This window comes from Scyliorhinus torazame, chromosome 8 (genome assembly GCF_047496885.1).
Source record: "Scyliorhinus torazame isolate Kashiwa2021f chromosome 8, sScyTor2.1, whole genome shotgun sequence".
In the NCBI taxonomy this organism is placed as follows: Eukaryota; Metazoa; Chordata; class Chondrichthyes; order Carcharhiniformes; family Scyliorhinidae; genus Scyliorhinus; species Scyliorhinus torazame.
In genome coordinates this window covers 136373509-136395155 of record NC_092714.1, presented here as the reverse complement: position 1 = coordinate 136395155, position 21647 = coordinate 136373509, and the positions used below count along the sequence as shown (strand labels likewise).

The 21647-nt window shown below is 49.9% G+C and overlaps 1 protein-coding gene across 3 annotated transcripts in view; it reads left to right on the top strand.

The window, feature by feature from the left end:
* Positions 1-21647, top strand: part of LOC140428136 (uncharacterized) — a 162951-nt gene that overhangs the window by 82506 nt on the left and 58798 nt on the right. For all 3 annotated transcript variants that reach the window (XM_072514239.1, XM_072514238.1, XM_072514242.1), the window contains exon 4: positions 5715-5773. In XM_072514239.1, the coding sequence (XP_072370340.1) occupies positions 5715-5773 (59 nt within the window). The remainder of the gene's footprint in view (positions 1-5714; positions 5774-21647) is intronic.

Sequence of the window (21647 nt, the reverse complement as noted above, 5' to 3'; positions counted from 1 at the left end):
TAGGATAAAGATGGCCGGATATGACTATCCACCATTTTCTGAAAGGGGATCGTACGACCAATGGAGAAGTGCAGTTGTTATGTGGACTAAGGTAACTGCCTTTGGAAAGAGGAAACAAGGTGTGGCATTGGCTCTTTCTTTACCTTCTGAGGGTAAAATCCGAAGCAAAGTGTTTTCTGAATTGGAATTGGAACAATTACATTCAGAAGAAGGTCTGGAGACTCTATTACATTTCGTGGATAAGATTTATCAAAAGGATGACTTGTTAAGTGCGTATGAAGCCTGGTCAGAATTCAATAGATTCCGGAAAACAGAGGATATCTCTAGTGGGGACTATATAATGGAATTTAGCAGACTATACAAAACACCGCCTGGAATTTCCACACTCTCTGTTGGTATTTAAGTTACTGGACTGTGCTAGAGTGTCCAATATGGATTGGCTCCTGGTTTTGACAGGAGTTAAGTTTGCAGATAATGATCCCTTATTCGATCAAATGATAGTGGCCTTAAAAAGGTTCCTGGGGAAACATTCAATTCCTATGGCTCTTATGTCACAAATGGATCCGTCAGCAATAAAGCATACTATGGAAGATACACTACTGATAGGATGGCGAGACCGTACGTTTACGAACAGGTTCTGAGAATATGGAAGGAGATTGGGACCCAGCCCCATTTAAAACCTATAATAGGAAGAGGGACTTGGAGAATGGAAATAGGAAAATAAACCCCAGAAATGCCTGGGGTATGATAAATCGATATTTTCGGTGTAACTCTAAATACCATTATGCTTTCAACTGTCCACCACGTTATAATTGAATGTTTGAAGCTACACATGAAATGGAAGAGTCAGAAGAGGAAAAATATAGCGACCAGAAAGAAGGCATTGTCCTATTGACAAGCAGTTTTACTCCGGTAATGAGGGTGTTGGTTGCAGAATTCTTCAATTGTGCTGTATTGGACAGTGGCTGCACATCTACTGTGTCTGGAATTGACTGGTTAAAATGTTGCCTGGACTCTTCGAATGTTGAAAATCGTAACAAGGTTAAGGAATTTGAAAGTTCCACAAGTTTCAGGTTTGGGGATGTTAATACTCTGAACTCACTGAAAAGAGTGGTGATCCCTTGCAATATTGCTGGAGTAAATCATTTCATTAGCACGGATGTTGTATCAAGTGAGATATCTTTGCTTTTGAGCAGATTGTCGATGAAGAAAGCACACATGAAACGGGATATGGAACAGGTAAGGCAATAGTTTTTGGAAAGACGGTGGACTTACAATTTACACAGTCGGGATACTATTGTATTCCATTACTGACAAATGATATTTCAAGTACAGTTGTTAAGGATGTGTTAATGGCAGTTGAAAATGGGACTTTAGCTGATAAAAAGCTTGTCGTATTAAAACTGCATAGGCAAATTGCGCATCCGTCTCCTCGGAGGCGGAAAAATTTATTAAAGGATGCAGGGGTAAGGGATGAAGACTATACTAAACTGACAGAACAGGTTAGTGACCGTTGTAAGATTTGCAGGAAGTACAGAAGGGCACCATCACGATCGATGGTAACCTTACATTTGGCCAGGGATTTTAACAACATTGTGGCCGTGGAGCTTGAATCTGGGATAAAGCTAACAATATATTTTCTTTGCATTTTGTAGATTTAGCAACCAGGTTTAGTCACACCATCACGACCGATGGTAACCTTACCTTTGGCCAGGGTTTTTAACGACATTGTGGCCATGGAGCTTAGATCTGGGATAAAGCGAACAATATATTTTCTTCACATTTTGTAGATTTAGCAATCAATAAAGAAAAGAGAGTAATCCTGGATCAGATTGTGGAAAAATGGATAGGGACAGGAATGGGCCCACTGGCAAAATTTCTTACAGACAACGGGGGAGAATTTGCTAATGATGAGCTTAGGGATATGTGTGAAAACGTAAATATCACAGTTATGAATACGGCTGCGGAAAGCCCATTTAGTAATGGTGTGTGTGAAAGAAACCATGCAGTAATAGATGACATGCTCTGGAAAAGTTTGGCAGATAGACCAAATTGCAAGTTAAATTCAGCCTTGGCATGGGCGGTGCATGCAAAGAATTCTTTGCAGATGGTTGGGGGGGCTATAGTCCCTATCAATTAAGTGTTTGGTAGAAATCCTAAAATTCCGTCCATTTAAGATAACCAGCCTCCAGCTTGGGAAGGGACTACAATTAGCTCTGCCTTTGCTGAGCATTTAAATGCATTACATAGCAGTAGAAAAACGTTTTTGGAAGCAGAAGTCTCTGAAAGAATTCACAGAGCTTTAAGGCATAATGTTTTTCAACAAGGAGACATAGTATACTATAAGAGAGACAATTTTAATGATAAGAGAGACAAAATAATTATTTTGCAACATGGCAATCAGACTGTTGGGATACATTCATCATGGATAATGAGTACAGATTACATATTTTCAAGTTTCGACAGAGCAGACAGACATGATGAGGAACCAGGGTCATCTGGTACGCACGTGTTCCAGAACTATAAGGACCAGTTAACTGATATAGACACAGTTCCTGTAGAGGAACGCAATACTTCTGATGAATTAGAACAGGCCATTTTTCCGAAAGGACAACTGCCAAAAGTTGGTACAAAAGTGACATACTTGCCTGAAGGGTCTAGTCAATGGAAGGATGCAACTGTTATTAGTAGAGCAGGGAAAGCCACTGGAAAATATAAACACCTGGTTGAATGTACAGCATGCAGGGGAGGGTGTCAAGACAGTGGATTGGGAACACGAAGTTCAAAAATGGAGGGCACAGAAATGCAGTGCCAGTTCACATAGTACGTCGGATAGTGAACAGGTTCACAGGAAAAGGTTGAGAACTATTGAAAGGACATTTCACAGCAGACTGAATTTCTCCTCCAGCGCTTTCAGGCTGGGAAAGGTCCCGTCTATGAACAGGTCCCCCACCCTTTTAATGCCTGCCCTATGCCAGCTTTGAAACCCTCCGTCTATCTTGCCCGGGACAAATCTGTGATTGTTGCGTACTGGGGTCCAAACTGAGGCTCCCTCCACCCCCCTGTGCCTTCTCCACTGACCCCTCTCCTCCCTCTGCGGCCGAGCTCTGCAAAAGCTGAAAACATGGCCGAAAGAACAGGGAACAAACAAAAAAAGGAGGGAACCACATAATGTCGCTCCTTCCGGCTACTCTGCAATTAACATCACCACCAGAGTAACGTCCCAGTGTGGCTGTCCTTTAGGTCGAGTCCAACTTTTCTTGCTTGATAAAATTCCACGCCTCGTCGGTGTATCAAAGTAATGGTGGCAACCTTGATACGTGACCCACAGCCTCGCCGGATGCAACAGCCCGAACGTCACCCCTTTGCTGTGGAGGGTCGCCTTGGCCCGGTTGAATCCAGCGCGCCTCTTGGCCAGTTCTGCTCCCAGTTCCTGGTAGATGCGGATTACGCTGTTCTCCCACCTGCTGCTCCGCTCCTTTTTAGCCCATCGCAGGACTCGTTCCTTATCTGAGAAGCGGTGGAACCGTACCACCATGGCCCTCGGCGGTTCATTCGTTTTGGGCTTCCTTGCAAGGACTCTGTGTGCCCCATCCAGTTCCAGAGGCCGAGGGAATGCTCCTGACCCTATCAGGGTCCCCAGTAACGTGGTCACAAATGCGCTCACGCCCGACCCCTCCGCACCCTCAGGTAGGCCCAGAATGCGCAGGTTTTGCCTCCTGGACCTGTTTGCAAGGTCTTCCTGCCACCTCTTATGCAGGGCGTCATGTGCCTCCACCCTGACGGCCAGGCCCAGTATCTCGTCTTCATTATTTTTCTCAATCTCCTTGATCGCCCTCTCCTGCATTTTCTGGGTCTCATCCATTTTCTCCATTGAGGCCTTCATTGGGGACAGATTCTGTTTTCAGGTCAGCAAAGCAGCTTCTAAGGAGCTCCTGCTGTTCCCGCGACCACTGGGCCCACGCTGCCTGATCCAAGCTGGCCGCCATTTTCTGCTCCCGCGCCCGTTCCTGCCGCTTCTCACTGGTCGTTTGTTTGGCTGTCCTGCTCCTGGCCCCCTCCATAAACTGCTGTGGGAAGCCTTCTAGCACCGTTTGTCTGCCGATTTGTGCCGAAAAGGGGCCGTCAAAGCTCCTTAAAAGGGCCCGTTAGTCTGTTAGCGGCGGGAGCTGCCGAAAACGCGACCTACCAGCGCATGGCCGCCACCGGACGTCCTGATGTCTTAGAGTTAAGTACAAAAATGAATGATCCTAAAGTGGAAGACATAATGAGAGCAAATAAAGCATTGGTCAAACTAAAAATGCAGGAGTGTGTTTTGAGGTTCCCGGTTTTAGGTGATCTTAGGCACTTGAAACCATAGTGATGCATCCTATGCAAATTTATGTGATGGGGTTTCAAGCGCAGGAGGTTTTATAATTTTCCTTTTGGGGAGCAATGGTAAATGTTGCCCTCTTGTGTGGGAAACAAAGAAAATAAGGAGTGTGTTCAAAAGCACTTTGGCTGCTGAGACTTTAAGCCCTGTAGACGTGGTGGATATGGACTTTAATATATCTCAGATATTGACAGACATTTTGGGGTTAGGGTAACATACCTCTTGAGTCTCACATTGACAATAAATCCCTGTGGGAAAATATGTACTCTACAAAAAGTGTCAAATGAGAAAAGGCTAAGGATAGACATCGCAAGTTTGAAGCAGATGTTGGACAGAGGGGAGATAGCAAAAATTAAATGGGTGGACAGTAGCTATCAATTTTCCGACTGTTTAACGAAAAGAGGGGCTAGTTCACAGAAACTTTTGGATATTGTTAATGACTTTGTCACTGTTTCTGTGACTTTGTTTTTTCAAAAGAAAAAGAGGGGGGAAATTGCATGTGTTTTTGAGTTTCTTGAAATTTTGTTTTCACCAAATTATTATTTTTTTTCTCCAAGGAAGGGGAGACTGTTAAGAAATGGGTTAAGAAACATTCCAATTAGATGTCTCATTGATCCAATAATTGGCACTGATATGTGAAGAGGCTACAGGTGGCCTTTAGAGCATATGATATCATGATCAGGTTTTGGTGCAGTGTGTGCTGAAGGAAAAATAAAGGTGTTTGGGAAAAGGAGCAGATCTCTTGACTCTTTACTCAACAGCAGCCAGAGGCTAACAAGTATTGGCGTTCTAACTTGATCCTATCTTGCACTCCATTTATCCCACCGTAAAGTACAACATCCTGCTTCATCACCCATAGTCGCAAAGTTTCAAAAATGCCATAATTCCCATCTTGTAACTTCACAACCCAAGGCCCTCACCCATCTGCTTGCATGTCCCTAGTCTGCCCCACCAAACAAGATCTGAAAATTTCACTTGGGTTGGTTCCTTCACCTTACTGGATGGTCTACCCCCTTGTTACGATAATCCCTCATCTAACCAGCCATTATGAAACCTCCAAAACGGACTTGGAATGATGGCCTCTCGTGTGCAAGAGAGAATTGCCTCCGCTTTGAACTTTTGTCTAACTCGCTAATGGCCGGTTTGAAATTGGGAAGTGTTTACCGATTCCATTGCCCAGTATTCTGGAGTTCCAACCCTAATAGAAGAGCTCTTTGTCACCCATGTGGCATTGTGCTGTGAGTTAATATTCAGTTGCACACGCGTCTATTAACCTGATTGGCATGTCTTGTAATTTTCCTTCACCTGACTTTTGTTATATATTCTTTGTTTTTTGCTTTAGCATTTTTTGCAAATTGCATAGAGATATGGAAGATTCATCACCCAATGGACAATCTCACCGTAAGTTGACTTGTTGCATATTTTATTCTCTCTCTAGCAGGAGTATAACCTGTGGTAAGAGCTTTTAAGTGTGGAGTCTTTTGACCTGCGAAGACTGTTGCATTGCAGCTGTATGGCCAGGAAATTGTGCTGTTCTTACATCATGGTATAAACGTAACGGCCAGAATATGAATGTTTCTTCTGTGCCGATCAAATCCTGGGATGGGACACAAACCTGGAGCTTCTAGCTACCCACTAAGCCGCTTGCATATTTCTTTAGCATCCCTAATTTCGCTCAGAGTGTAGAGGCTGGACTTGTAAAAATATCTGGACAGCTTTGTACCAGTATATATGCTGCCATTTGGCAACGCAGTTGGTTAAATATTTCTTTGGTTTTCACTCTTGGGGCAACACAGTGGTTAGCATTGCTGCCTCATGGCGCCGGGGACCCGTGTTCGATCCCGGCCCCACTTCACTGTCCATGTGGAGTTTGCACATTCTCGCCCCCACAACCCAAAGATGTGCAGGCTAGGTGGATTGGCACATTAAATTGCCCCTTTATTTGAAAAATATATAATTGGGTACTTTTAAAATTAATTTTTAAAAGGTTTTCACTCCTATTACCCTGTACAGCATATAGTTTCAAAAAGGCAGAACTTGAATTAGAATTACCTTGCATATTCACTAAGTGTAATCATTGATGAAAGGAGCGAGGGAATGGGAGCTTTTCTCAGTGGTTGGAAATGCTCAAGTTGTGTCTGTAAAATCTCAGACATTTTCTTTTTTTTTGTAATTTTTACTTTAATGCAAATCAGAATCGACATAAATTGCACATAAATTAAGAGGCAAATTACGGTCATTATGAACTATCTTATACATGAAATAGATACAAAATCACATCGATTTAGTAGGCAGTCCTTAGCAGCTTCCGCATAAACAGGGTTTCATCCATACAATCTTCTCTGTTGGTACAGTTCTTTCTTTTTTAAAATAAATTTAGGTACCCAATTATTTTTTTTTCCAATTAAGGGGCAATTTAGCGTGGCCAATACACCTAACCAGCACATCTTTGGGTTGTGGGGGTGAAACCCACGTAAACACAGGGAGAATGGGCAAACTCCACACAGACAGTGACCCAGGGCCGGGATTCGAACCTGGGTCTTCAGCCCCGCAGTCCCAGTGCTAACCACTGCATCACATTCTGCCCTTGCACAGTGTGGTAGTCACCACTAGCAATATTATATGTATTACGGTAATACACATATACTAGAGGTACATGGGTAAATCCCTGCCTGCTGGCTCCGCCCAGTAGGCAGTGTATAAATGTGTGTGCTCGCCGGTGCTGCTGCCATTCTGGTTCCAGCTACAGTTGGCACAACATATTTGCTCAATAAAGACTCGATTATTCCACTACTCTCGTCTTTGTAGTAATTGATAGTGCATCAATTTATTGAGCAAGGATTTTTAAAATGATGGATCTTTGCATCAAGCCTGATCACCTGCAGCTGATCCCTCAAGCAGCCAACGCTACGTCCGCCTTTGACCACTGGCTAGCCTGCTTCGAAAGCTACCTCCGAACATCTGCTGAGGACCCCTCGGACTTGCAGAAGCTCCAAGTCCTCTATTCACGGGTGAGCCCTGACATTTTTCCTCTCATCCGGGATGCGCCCACTTACCCCGAAGCAATGGAGCTCCTGAAGGGACACTGCGTTCGGCCAGTTAATCAAATATACGCCAGGCACCTCCTGTCCACGAGACAGCAACTCCCCGGTGAGTCTCTGGACGATTTCTGGCGTGCCCTGCACATCCTGGGGAGGAACTGTGACTGCCAGGCAGTTTCGGCAGTCCAGCACACACAATATTTAATCCGAGACGTCTTTGTTACGGGTATGAGGTCTGTGTATGTCCGCCAGCGCCTATTGGAAGGGGGGACGCTTGATCTTGCGGGAACTAGGCAGCTCGCGAACCCGTTAACTGTGGCCTCCCATAACATCCAGTCGTACGCCCCCGACCGCGCGGCACCCTCATGGGCATCGTGGGCCCCACCAGCTGCCGACTCCAGCACACCGCAAGCCTGCGCCGCGCGGCAGCCAGCCAACCCTGGGGGGGGCCAAATGCTATTTTTGTGGGCAGAACAAACACCCCCGACAGCGCTGCTCAGCGTGGAGCGCGACCTGCAACAGATGTGGAAAGAAGGGACACTTTGTTTCTGTTTGCCAGGCCTGGTCAGTCACCACTATTTCTAGGCCCAGCGTCCCTGCACCACCGAGGGATGCCACCATTTTCCTCCTCGCAAGCCACGTATGGCCCGTGGGCACCGCCATCTTTGATGCCGCCCGCCTTGGGTGCCGCCATCTTCACCGCCATTTTGGACGGCGCCTCAGGACCCCTGCTCGCCTGAAAGCTCGTCTGGCCGTTCATCGCCTGCCGCTATCTCCACCACCGCTGACCAGCCCGGGGCCTCCCAGCATCTGCCGCAGCTCGCCTCGATCACCCTGGACCAGTCCCGGCCCCGCAACCTCGCGACCGCAACGACAACGGTGAAAATCGATGGGCACGAGACGTCCTGCCTTTTTGACTCCGGGAGCACAGAGAGCTTCATCCATCCCTCGACGGTAAGGCGCTGCTCCCTCCCAGTATACCCCGTCATCCAGAAGATCTCCCTGGCCTCCGTATCCCATTCTGGAAATCCGGGGTACTTCATCGCGACCCTCAACGTCCAAGGTGTAGAGTTTAGCAACTTCCGGCTTTATGTCCTCCTCCACCTCTGCGCTGCCTGTTACTCAGCCTGGACTTCCAGTGCCACCTCCAAAGCTTAACCTTAATATTTGGCGGACCCCTACCCTCCCCTCACCGTATGCGGCCTCATGACACTTAAGGTCGATCCACCTTCCTTGTTTGCGAACCTCACCCCGGATTGCAAACCCGTCGCCACCAGGAGCAGATGGTACAGTGCCCAGGACAGGACCTTCATCAGGTCGGAGGTCCAACGGCTTCTGCGGGAAAGGGTAATTGAGGCCAGCAACAGCCCCTGGAGAGCCCAAGTGGTAGTAGTAAAGACTGGGGAGAAGCACAGGATGGTCATTGACTACAGTCAGACCATCAATCGGTACACGCTGCTTGACACGTACCTCCTCACACGCATATCTGACATGGCCAATCAGATTGAGCAGTATCGGGTCTTTTCCACAGTGGACCTGAAGTCCGCCTACCACCAGCTCCCCATCCGCCCGGAGGACTGCCAATACACTGCGTTCGAAGCAGTTGGCCACCTCTATCACTTCCAGGTTGCTGCATAAGATAAAGATGCATGGCATTAAGGGGAAAGTAGTAGCATGGATAGAGGATTGGTTAATTAATAGAAAGCAAAGAGTGGGGATTAATGGGTGTTTCTCTGGTTGGCAATCAGTAGCTAGTGGTGTCCCTCAGGGATCAGTGTTGGGCCCACAATTGTTCACAATTTACATAGATGATTTGGAGTTGGGGACCAAGGGCAATGTGTCCAAATTTGCAGACGACACTAAGATGAGTGGTAAAGCAAAAAGTGCAGAGGATACTGGAAGTCTGCAGAGGGATTTGGATAGGCTAAGTGAATGGGCTAGGGTCTGGCAGATGGAATACAATGCTGACAAGTGTGAGGTTATCCATTTTAGTAGGAATAACAGCAAAAGAGATTATTATTTAAATGATAAAATATTAAAACATGCTGCTGTGCAGAGAGACCTGGGTGTGCTAGTGTATGAGTCACAAAGTTGGTTTACAGGTGCAACAGGTGATTAAGAAGACAAATGGAATTTTGTCCTTCATTGCTAGAGGGATGGAGTTTAAGACTAGGGAGGTTATGCTGCAATTGTATAAGGTGCTAGTGAGGCCACACCTGGAGTATTGTGTTCAGTTTTGGTCTCCTTACTTGAGAGGACGTACTGGCACTAGAGGGTGTGCAGAGGGGATTCACTAGGTTAATCCCAGAGCTGAAGGGGTTGGATTACGAGGAGAGGTTGAGTAGACTGGGACTGTACTCGTTGGAATTTAGAAGGATGAGGGGGGATCTTATAGAAACATATAAAATTATGAAGGGAATAGATAGGATAGATGCGGGCAGGTTGTTTCCACTGGCGGGTGAAAGCAGAACTAGGGGGCATAGCCTCAAAATAAGGGGAAGTAGATTTAGGACTGAGTTTAGGAGGAACTTCTTCACCCAAAGGATTGTGAATCTATGGAATTCCTGGTCCAATGAAGCAGTAGAGGCTCCTTCATTAAATGTTTTTAAGATAAAGATAGATAGTTTTTGAAGAATAAAGTGATTAAGGGTTATGGTGTTCGGGACGGAAAGCGGAGCTGAGTCCACAAAAGATCAGCCATGATCTCATTGAATGATGGAGCAGGCTCGAGGGGCCAGATGGCCTACTCATGCTCCTAGTTATTATGTTCTTAGGGTTCATTCGGCGTCACTAATGGGGTCTCGGTCTTCCAACGTGAGATGGACCGAATGGTTGACCGGTACGGACTGCGGGCCACCTTCCCGTACCTAGACAACGGCACCATCTGCGGCCACGATCAGCAGGGCCACGACGCTAACCTCCTAAAGTTCCTCCAGACCGCAAAACTCCTTAACCTCACGTATAATAAGGAGAAATGCGTGTTCCGCACCAACCGCTTAGCCATCCTTGGCTATGTCGTGGAAAATAGAGTTCTAGGGCCCGACCCCGACCGCATGCGAACTCCCCCTCCCCCACTGCCCCAAGGCCCTGAAACGATGCCTGGGGTTTTTCTCCTACTATGCCCAGTGGGTCCCTAACTATGCGGACAAGGCCCTCCCACTCATTCAGTCCACAGTTTTTCCCCTGACGGCTGAGGCCCGCCAGGCCTTCGACCGCATCAAGGCAGACATCACCAAGGCCACGATGCACACGGTCGACGAGTCCCACTCCTTCCAGGTCGAGAGCGATGCATCAGACGTAGCTCTGGCCGCCAACCTCAACCAGGCGGGCAGGCCGGTGGCCTTCTTTTCCTGAACCCTCCATGCCTCTGAAATTCGGCACTCCTCTGTCAAAAAGGAGGCCCAAGCCATCGTGGAAGCTGTGAGACATTGGAGGCATTACCTGGCCGGCAGGAGATTCACTCTCCTCACTGACCAACGGTCGGTTGCCTTCATGTTCAATAATACACAGCGGGGCAAGATCAAAAACGATAAGATCTTGAGATGGAGGATCGAGCTCTCCACCTATAATTACGAGATTTTGTATCGCCCCGGGAAGCTCAACGAACCCCATGACGCCCTATCCTGCGGTACATTTGCCAACGCACAAGTGGACCGACTCCGGGCTCTCCACTATGACCTCTGCCACCCGGGGGTCACCCGATTCTTCCATTTCATCAAGGCCTGCAACCTGCCCTACTCCATTGAGGAGGTCAGGACTGTCACCAGAGACTGCCTGGTCTGCGCAGAGTGCAAGCCGCACTTCTACCGGCCAGATCGAGCTCACCTGGTGAAGGCCTCCCGCCCCTTTGAGCGCCTCAGCATGGACTTCAAAGGGCCCCTCCCCTTCACCGACCTCAACACGTACTTTCTGAACGTGGTCGATGAGTACTCCCGGTTCCCTTTCGCCATCCCAGGCCCCGATATGACTTCTGCCACAGTTATTAAAGCCCTGCACAGCATCTTCATACTGTTCGGTTTCCCCACCTACGTCCACAGCGATCGGGGATCCTCTTTTATGAGTGATGAGCTGCGTCAGTTCCTGCTCAGCAAGGGCATTGCCTCGAGCAGGACGACCAGCTACAACCCCCGGGGAAACGGACAGGTGGAGAGGGAGAACGGGACGGTCTGGAAGGCCGTCCTGCTGGCCCTGTGGTCTAAAAATCTCCCGGTCTCCCGCTGGCAGGAGGTCCTCCCCGACACGCTCCACTCCATCCGATCGCTCCTCTGCACCGCCACTAACGAAACCCCCCATGAACGTCGCTTTGCCTTCCCCAGGAAGTCCACTTCCGGGGTCTCGCTCCCAACATGGCTGACAGTTCCTGGACCCGTCCTCCTTCACAAGCATGTGCGGACCCATAAGTCGGACCCTTTGGTCGAAAGGGTCCACCTCCTACACACAAACCGGCAGTATGCCACCCCGACGGGCCCCAGGACACAGTCTCCCTCTGGGACCTGGCACCCGCTGGGTCCCCACCCACGGCCACCGACCCGATTACCCCCCCCCCCCCCCCCGGTTGCCTCATTCACCCCTGCGCCACTCCCCCTCCCCCCCCCCTCCCCCCAGCGAACCTCACCGCAGCCCCTGCCCCAGGAGGATCCGTCCTCCCACTGGTTCCACTCAGGAGTCACGGTGACCAAGTCGGCGCCCACATCACCACCAGGACTGAGGCGATCGCAGAGGAGGGTTAAGGCCCCCAGCAGACTGAACTTGTAATTTTTTTCCACCACCCCCGCAGGACTCTCTTTTTTAACAGGGGGTGAAAGTGGTAGTCACCACTAGCAGTATTAGACGTATTATGGTAAGACACGTATAATAGAGGTACATGGGTAAATCCCTGCCTGCTGGCTCCGCCCAGTAGGCAGCGTATAAATGTGTGTGCTCGCCGGTGCTGCAGCCATTCTGGTTCCAGCTACAGGAGGCACAACATCTTTGCTCAATAAAGCCTCGATTATTCCACTACTCTCGTCTTTGTGGTAATTGATAGTGCATCACACAGTTCTTTCTTCCTTCTGCTGCAGCTTGCTTTCTCTTTGCTTACACGCAGCCTTCATATTTTAAATTATTTCTTATTGCCACTGCTTCCAGGTTAAGGGTCATCAGGCCACAGTGACCAGATTTCTTTTTTTTTTCCGAGACACAAAAGTATTTATTCAAATAAAACACTGACAAAATAAAAGCAGAAAGTAAAAACGTGATTGTGAAAACACACTGTGACCCCTACCACATGGATTAGCTCCTTCGAGTATAAGATGACACTCCCAGAGCAGGGGGGTCAGAGGAGATAACAAAGGGTGGGGGTGGCTGGGGGAAGGGGTGGCCGCAGGGTCAGGTGGGATCGGCGGGGGGAACATAACACAACCTATTTACATTGTACGTCCAAGTGTACATTCCGTTTTGAGTGTTTATATATATCTTATCTCTATAAAAAGCCATGATAGGTGAGGACCTTGAGGTGATTGTAATCACTAAGAAGGCAGTATTGGGCAAACTAATGGGGCTAAAGGTAGACAAGTCTCCTGGCCCTGATGGGATGCATCCCAGAGTGTTAAAAGAGATGGCTAGGGAAATTGTAAACGCACTAGTGATACTTTATCAAAATTCACTAGACTCTGGGGTGGTCCCAGAGGATTGGAAAGTAGCAAACGTGACACCACTGTTTAAAAAAGGTGGTCGGCAGAAAGCGGGTAATTATAGGCCGGTAAGCTTAACTTCGGTTGTAGGGAAAGTGCTGGAATCTATCATTAAGGAGGAAATAGCGGGGCACCTGGAGGGAAATTGCCCCATTGGGCAGATGCAGCATGGGTTCACAAAGGGTAGGTTGTGTCTGACTAATTTGGTAGAATTTTTTGAGGACGTTACCAGTGCAGTAGATAACAGGGAGCCAATGGATGTGGTATACCTGGATTTCCAGAAGGCTTTTGACAAGGTGCCACACAAAAGGTTGCTGCATAAACTAAAGATGCATGGCATTGAGGGTAAAGTGGTAGCATGGGTAGAGGATTGGTTAACTAACAGAAAGCAGAGAGTGGGGATAAATGGGTGTTTCTCTGGTTGGCAACCTGTAACTAGTGGGGTCCCTCAAGGATTAGTGTTGGGCCCGCAGTTGTTCACAATTTACATAGACGATTTGGAGTTGGGGACCAAGTGCAATGTGTCAAAGTTTGCAGACGACACTAAGGTGAGTGGTAAAGCAAAAAGTGCAGAGGATACCGGAAGTCTGCAGAAGGTTTTGGTTAGGTTAAGTGAATGGGCTAGGGTCTGGCAGATGGAATTCAATGTTGCCAAGTGTGAGGCTATCCATTTTGGGAGGAATAACAGCAGAATGGATTATTATTTAAACGGTAAGATGTTAAAACATGCTGCTGTGCAGAGGGACCTGGGTGTGCTGGTGCACGAGTCGCAAAAAGTTGGTGTGCAGGTGCAACAGGTGATTAAGAAGGCTAATCGAGTTTTGTCTTTCATTGCTAGAGGGATGGAGTTCAAGACTAGTGAGGTTATGCTGCAATTGTATAGGGTGTTGGTGAGACCGCATCTGGAGTATTGTGTTCAGTTTTGGTCTCCTTTCCTGAGGGAGTGCAGAGGAGATTCACTAGGTTGATCCCAGAGTTGAGGGGATTAGATTATGATGAGAGGTTGAATAGACTGGGACTGTACTCATTGGAGTTTAGAAGGATGCGGGGGGATCTTATTGAGACATATAAAATTATGAAGGGAATAGATAGGATAGATGCGGGCAGGTTGTTTCCACTGGTCGGGGAAAACAGAACTAGGGGGCATAGCCTCAAAATAAGGGGAAGTAGATTTAAGACCGAGTTTAGGAGGAACTTCTTCACCCAAAGGGTTGTGAATCTCTGGAATTCCTTGCCCAGTGAAGCAGTTGAGGCTCCTTCTTTAAACGTTTTTAAAGTGTGGGCGAGTAAGACCCCGAGGGTAAGGAGGGGGTTCCTGGAGTGTAGCAGAGATAGAGGAGGGTTGGCGCTGCCGAATTTGGGTGGTTACTATTGGGCAGTAAAGTAGGGAAAGTGCTGGAATCTATCATTAAGGAGGAAATAGCGGGGCACCTGGAGGGAAATTGCCCCATTGGGCAGATGCAGCATGGGTTCACAAAGGGTAGGTTGTGTCTGACCCCCGCCACAGTATGCCCACCCCCGGGTTGATCTGTGCCCCCCCACCCCCCCGACTGCTGCATGTCTGCTCCCCTTCCTCCTCCTCACTACCTCCTCCGCCCTGCTGCTCTCGCCCCTCCTCTCTGAGACATAACTCCAGAATTTAAAATGAGCCGCTTCAGTCCCGGGCAAATAATCTCTGTGTCTCGATAAGCTGGGGTATCTGGTTCAATGCTGGTTCCATTGTTGTTTACCCAGCCCATGTTTTTGGACAAACTCATCTGCGTCCACCGGTGCGATTAAATAATATTCCTGTCCTGGAACGTCACCCAGAGCTTGGTTGGGCACAGCATTCCAAACCGCACTTTGGTTTTATAAAGGACTGTCTTGGTTTTGTTGAATTCTGCCCAGCACTTGGCCAGGTCTGCCCCAATGTCCTGATACACTCGGATCAACCCTCCCTGGAGTGACCCACCCAGTTGTAGGACCTTGTGTTTCTCACCCTGTTTAGGAATATTTCCCGGCCTTGGTACCAGTGCAGCTGGGCAATGATGGCCCTCGGCTGTTCCCCGGCCTTGAGCTTTGGCCGGAGTGACCTGTGAGCACTGTCTACTTCTGGCGTCTTGGGGGAGCTTTCCCTTCCCACCAGTTTGCCTAGCATTTGGGCCATGTATTTCATGGTTCCCTCCAGTCGGCCCATTATGTGGACGTTCTGGCGACGCACCCGATTTTCTTGATCCTTGACTTTCACCTTTAGTTTTTTAAAATATGTTTTTATTAAGAATTTTTCAACAACACCTTACAAACAAACCCTCCCCCTCCCCCCCGTAACAAAGAAAAGGAAGAGAACTTGCGTGGCAAGACATGAACATGGCAAGTCAATGAGATACAGAACTTTGTACATTGGATTCATCCCATACATGTCAGTTTCAGGATCATTCATGTGTTTTCTTGCTCAAATGCCCCCCAAAGGAACCCCCCCACGAACGATGTCCCCCCCCCCTTCCCCCCTGGGCTGCTGCTGCTGCTGTCCGACCTTCATCTAACGCTCCGCGAGAAGATCTAGGAACGGTTGCCAGCGCCTGTAGAACCCCTGCGCAGACCCTCTCAAGGCAAACTTTATCCTCTCCAACTTGATAAACCCAGCCAGATCATTTATCCAGGCCTCCACGCTGGGGGGCTTCGCCTCCTGCCACATTAGCAAGATCGTTCGCCGGGCTACCAGGGACGCAAAGGCCAGAATGCCGGCCTCTTTCGCCTCCTGCACTCCCGGCTCGTCCACTACTCCAAATAGTGCTAGCCCCCAGCTTGGCTTGACCCGGACTTTCACCACCTTAGATACTGTTCCCGCAACTCCCCTCCAGAACCCCTCCAGTGCCGGCATGACCAAAACATATGGACATGGTTCGCCGGACTTCCTGAGCACCTCCCACATCTGTCCGCCACCCCAAAGAACCTACTCCGCCTCGCCCCCGTCATATGCGCTCTATGAACCACCTTAAATTGTATCAGGCTAAGCCTGGCACACGAGGAAGAGGAATTAACCCTACTTAGGGCATCAGCCCATAGCCCCTCCTCAATCTCCTCCTCCCATTTACCCTTCAGCTCCTCTACCAAAGCCTCCCCCTCTTCTTTCATTTCCTGGTATATCACCGACACCTTGCCCTCTCCGACCCATACGCCCAAAATCACCCTATCTTGAATCCCCTGTGCCGGGAGTAGCGGAAATTCCCTCACCTGCCGCCTCACAAACGCCCTCACTTGCATGTACCTGAAAGCGTTTCCCGGGGGTAGCCCAAACTTCTCCTCCAGCGCCCCTAAGCTCGCAAACGTCCCGTCAATGAACAGGTCCCCCATTCTTCTAATCCCTGCCCGATGCCAGTTCTGAAACCCCCCGTCCATCCTTCCTGGGACAAACCGATGGTTGTCTCTGATCGGGGACCACACCGAGGCTCCCGTCACACCCCTGTGTCGTCTCCACTGCCCCCAGATCTTTAGCGTTGCTGCCACCACCGGGCTCGTGGTGTACCTTGTTGGCGAGATCGGCAGCGGTGCCGTCACCAGCGCCCCCAGGCTCGTTCCTTTGCAGGACGCCATCTTCCACGCCGCCCTCTCTCCCTCCATCACCCACTTACGGATCATTGCCACGTTGGCTGCCCAATAGTAACCACCCAAATTCGGCAGCGCCAACCCTCCTCTATCTCTGCTACACTCCAGGAACCCCCTCCTTACCCTCGGGGTCTTACTCGCCCACACAAATCCCATAATGCTCCTGCTTACCCTCTTAAAGAAGGCCTTAGTAATCACAATCTATACAGCCGAAAATACTCCGACCTCCGCCGGTTCGTGACCACACTCGCCACCGGGGCTTTATACAGTAGCTTAACCCAACTAATAAACCCTCCCCCGAACCCAAACCTCCTCAACACTTCCCAGAGATACTCCCACTCTACCCGATCAAAGGCCTTCTCCGCGTCCATGGCTGTCACTATCTCCGCTTCTCCCTCCACCGATGGCATCATTATCAGATTTAGGAGCCTTCGCACATTAGTGTTTAACTGCCTACCCTTTACGAATCCCGTCTGGTCCTCGTGAATCACCCCCGGGACACAGTCCTCAAGCCTCATGGCCATCATTTTTGCCAGCAACTTAGCATCTACGTTAAGGAGCGAGATCGGTCTATACGACCCACATTGCAGTGGGTCCTTATCCCGCTTCAAGATCAAAGAGATCGTCGCCTCCGACATTGTCGAGGGCAGGGTCCCCCCCCTCCCTTGCTTCATTGAAGGTCCTTACAGCAACGGGGCTAACAGGTCTACATACTTCCTATAAAACTCCACCGGGAAACCATCCGGCCCCGGAGCCTTCCCTGCCTGCATGCTCCCCAGTCCTTTAACCAGCTCCTCCACCCCAATTGGCGCCCCCAAACCAGCCACCTCCTGCTCCTCCACCCTCGGGAACCTCAATTGGTCCAAGAATCGCCGCATCCCCTCTTTTCCCCCTGGGGACTGGGACCTATACAGCTCCTCGTAAAAGGCCTTAAAAGCCTCATTCACTTTCCCCGCACTCCGCAATGCAGTTCCCCTGCCATCTTTGATAACGTCTATTTCCCTCGCTGCCAACCTCTTACGGAGCTGATGTGCCGACTCGCCTTCTCCCCATATTCATATATCGCCCCTTGTGCCTTCCTCCACTGTGCCTCTGCCTTCCCTGTGGTCAACAGGTCGAACTCTGTCTGGAGACTTTGTCTCTCCCTGAGTAGTCCCCCATCAGGGGCCTCTGCATATCTCCTGTCCACCCTTAAAATCTCCCCCACTAACCTTTCCCTTTCCCTGCCCTCTCTCTTCTCCCTATGAGCCCTGATGGAGATTAACTCTCCCCTGACCACCGCCTTCAGCGCCTCCCATACTACTCCCAACTGCACCTCCCCATTGTCGTTGGCCTCCAGATACCTTTCGATACACCCCCGCACCCTCCTGCACACTTCCTCGTCTGCCAGCAGTCCCACATCCAACCTCCACACCGGCATTGGTCCCTCTCCACCCCCAGCTCTAGCTCCACCCAATGCGGGGCATGGTCTGAAATGGCTATGGCCGAATACTCTGTTCTTTCCAATTTCGGGATCAATGCCCTGCCCAGAACAAAAAAATCTATCCGGGAGTAGGCCTTATGGACGTGGGAGAAAAAATAAAATTCTCTGGCCAAGGGCCTGGCAAATCTCCACGGATCTACTCCCCCCATCTGGTCCATGAACCCCCTAAGCACCTTGGCCGCAGCCGGCCTCTTCCCCGTCCTAGATCTAGAGCGATCTAATGCTGGGTTCAGCACCGTATTAAAATCCCCCCCCCCCATTATCAAGCTCCCTACCTCCAGGTCTGGAATACGCCCCAACGTCCGTTTCATGAATCCAGCATCGTCCCAGTTCGGGGCATATACATTCACCAGTACCACCGCAGTCCCCTGCAACCTACCACTCACCATCACGTATCGGCCTCCCTTATCCGCTACTATGTTCTTGGCCTCGAACGACACCCGCTTTCCCACCAGTATTGCCACCCCTCTATTCTTCGCATCCAGCCCCGAGTGGAACACCTGTCCTACCCATCCCTTCCTTAACCTGACCTGATCTGCCACCTTCAGATGTGTCTCCTGAAGCATGACCACGTCTGCCTTCAGTCCCTTTAGGTGCGCGAACACTCGGGCCCTCTTAACCGGCCCATTTAGGCCTCTCACATTCCACGTGATCAGCCGGATTGGGGGGTTACCCCCCCCCCCCCCCCCCCCCCCGCCGACTAGCCATCTCCTATCTTAGGCCAGTCCCGTGCACGCGCCTCCCGCACCCTCCAGTCCCCCAGGCGGGGAACCCCCGTCCCGACCACCTCTTCCATTTTCAGTTCCCCCTCGGGCAGTGCAGCAGCAACCCTAAAATCCCCCCCCCCCCCCCCCCCCGCCCCGCTAGATCTACATCTAGCTCTTTTGCTCCCCCCATATTACGTCCGTGAGTCAGCTGACTTCTGCTGACCCCGGCTTCCCCCGCCTACCCGTTGATCCCCCGTGTGGGAGTCTCTCCTCCTCCTTACCTTCCTCCATCCCCCCTCTCCTTTTGGCGCGGGAAAAAGCCCGCGCTTTCCTGAACCAGCCCCGCCCCCTGTGGCGCAGCGCCTGTTGCGGCCCTTATCCCAGTTCCCTCATCCCCGAGTCTCACCTCCCTCCAGCACCGACGCCCACATTCCCCATCATCATCATCTCGTCTACAGAAAAGAAAAAAGGAATTTTAACCAGAACTCTACCCACATCCCCATCCATCATCCCACCCATGAAGTATTTTTACCCATATTTACAACCCCATATACAACCGACATCTCCCCCCGCAACCACATCCCCCCCAGTTCGAGTCCAGTTTTTCCATCTGAATAAAGGTCCAAGCCTCTTCTGGCATTTCAAAATAATGATGTCGGTCCTGATAAGTGACCCACGGTCGCACAGGCTGCAGCATGCCAAACCTGACTCTTTTTTTATGCAGCACCGCCTTGGCCCGGTTGAAGCCAGCTCTGCTCCTTGCCACCTCCGCGCTGCAATCCTGGTAGACTCGGATCACCGCGTTCTCCCATCTACTGCTCCGCACCTTCTTGGCCCATCTCAGCACACTTTCTTTGTCCGCGAAGCGATGGAACCTTGCCACTATCGCCCTTGGTGACTCATCGGCCTTGGGTCTCCTCGCCAGGGCCCGGTGAGCCCCTTCCAGCTCCAGGGGGCTCGGAGAGGCCTCCGCACCCATCAGCGAATGGAGCATCGTACTCACGTACATCAGCTCCCTCCACTCCTTCGGGAAGACCCATAATCCGGAGGTTCTTCCTCCGCGACCTGTTCTCCAGGACCTCAATTCTCTCGGCGCACCTCCTGTGCACCGCCTCGTGCGCCTCCATTTTTAGCGCCAGGCCCAGGATCTCGTCCTCGTTGGTATTCACTTTATCATTCACCTCACGAAGCTCCACCGCCTGGGTCTTCTGGGTCTCCTTTAGCCCCTCGATCGCCAACAGCATTGGCGCCAGCACCTCCTTTTTCAGCTCCTCCACACATCGCTTGAGGAACTCCTGCTGTTCTGTCCCCCACACTGCTCGCTCTCCACCGTCCGCCATCTTGCTTTTATCCCCTCGTTTTGGTCTCTGCTCCAGGGCCTCTTTCCTCTTCGTTCCACCGCTAATTTCTGCCATATATTGTAAGGGGGGACCTTACTGCATCTTCCCACACGGGATTGACTCAAAAAAAGCTCCGTTGGGGCTCCTCTGGAGAGCCCGAAAGTCCCTTGTCGCGGGAGCTGCCGAAACTTGTGGCTTAGCTCCGCATCGCCGCAACCGGAAGTCCCTTCACCTTTAGTGACTAGCGTCGCCACCAACCTTGTCAGTACGGCGATCGGGCTTGTGGCTGGCCTTCCTGATCAGGTGTGGCTGGGACCTCGTCACCCCATGTGCTTGCCATCATCTTGGTCCTTCTCTCAAGGCTTTTATTGCCTTTGCTGTCTTTTCAGTCTCTGGAGCTGCTGCCGCTCGGCATGTCTCATCCTGATTGTGTTGGAGGAGGGCGAGGGTTTTTTCTCCCTGTTTTAGCAGGAGATATTTGGGCTGAAAGCATCTAAATTTGAGTTTCCAGGAGGAGAGCCACGTTTCGTGCTTCTGCTCAGCACATCCCCATCACCGGAAGTTAAAACTCAAGACACTTTCAATCCGTGTAGTAATCAAACATTTTTCCAGATGTCTTTATTGACGAGGCAAACAAAGGACAACGCAAGTGTATAAATCAAGTAACTTTATTCAACAAAGAGTAAAACTCAGTTACCCTTAAATTATCCCAACATATTACGAAAAGGTCCCAAGGTTCTTGATACTCTCCGTGCTGATGAACTCAGTCGCGCTGCGATTCTGAGTCTCAATTTCCTCAGGGTCTTTCTTCATTGCGAAGGTAGGTCACGCACGCTGCTTTCTTCCATCTCTGGTGCATGGAGTCTTCGCTACTGGGAGGTCAAGGGGTTTGATTCTTGTACCCTTCCCCATGTCTTTCCAGAATGTTCTCCGGCCCCCAGCCGATGAGGTCACAGGGTGGCAGTGGCACCATCCAATGGAGTTACTAATGGCAACCCAGCAGGACATTGGAGATCCATTTCTGTGCATTGGTTGACAAATTGTCAAGCAGGAAAGCCTGTGATATAATGCAGCAAACTGAGGATGGTCTTCAATCAAGAAGTTTGGAGGTGGACTTGATTACGGCCTTGTAGATGACAAGGAAATTACCACTATATTGTTATGTGCACTCCATCTGGTGGATCTTGCCATGACTGAATATAATCACATTATATATACTACACCACCCAATTTTCTAACTTGTTTCTTGGTGGCACTTCCTTTTGTATTGGTATCAGGGAATCAAAGTTTTTTAAATGTTATCCTCCTTGTATCGAGCACAATGAGATGCTTCCTAATATCTCAGCTATTTAAGAACGTTAATAAGACCATAAGACATAGAAGCAAATATGGCCATTCAGCCCATCAAATTTGCTCCGCGATTCAATCATGGCGGATATGTTTCCCA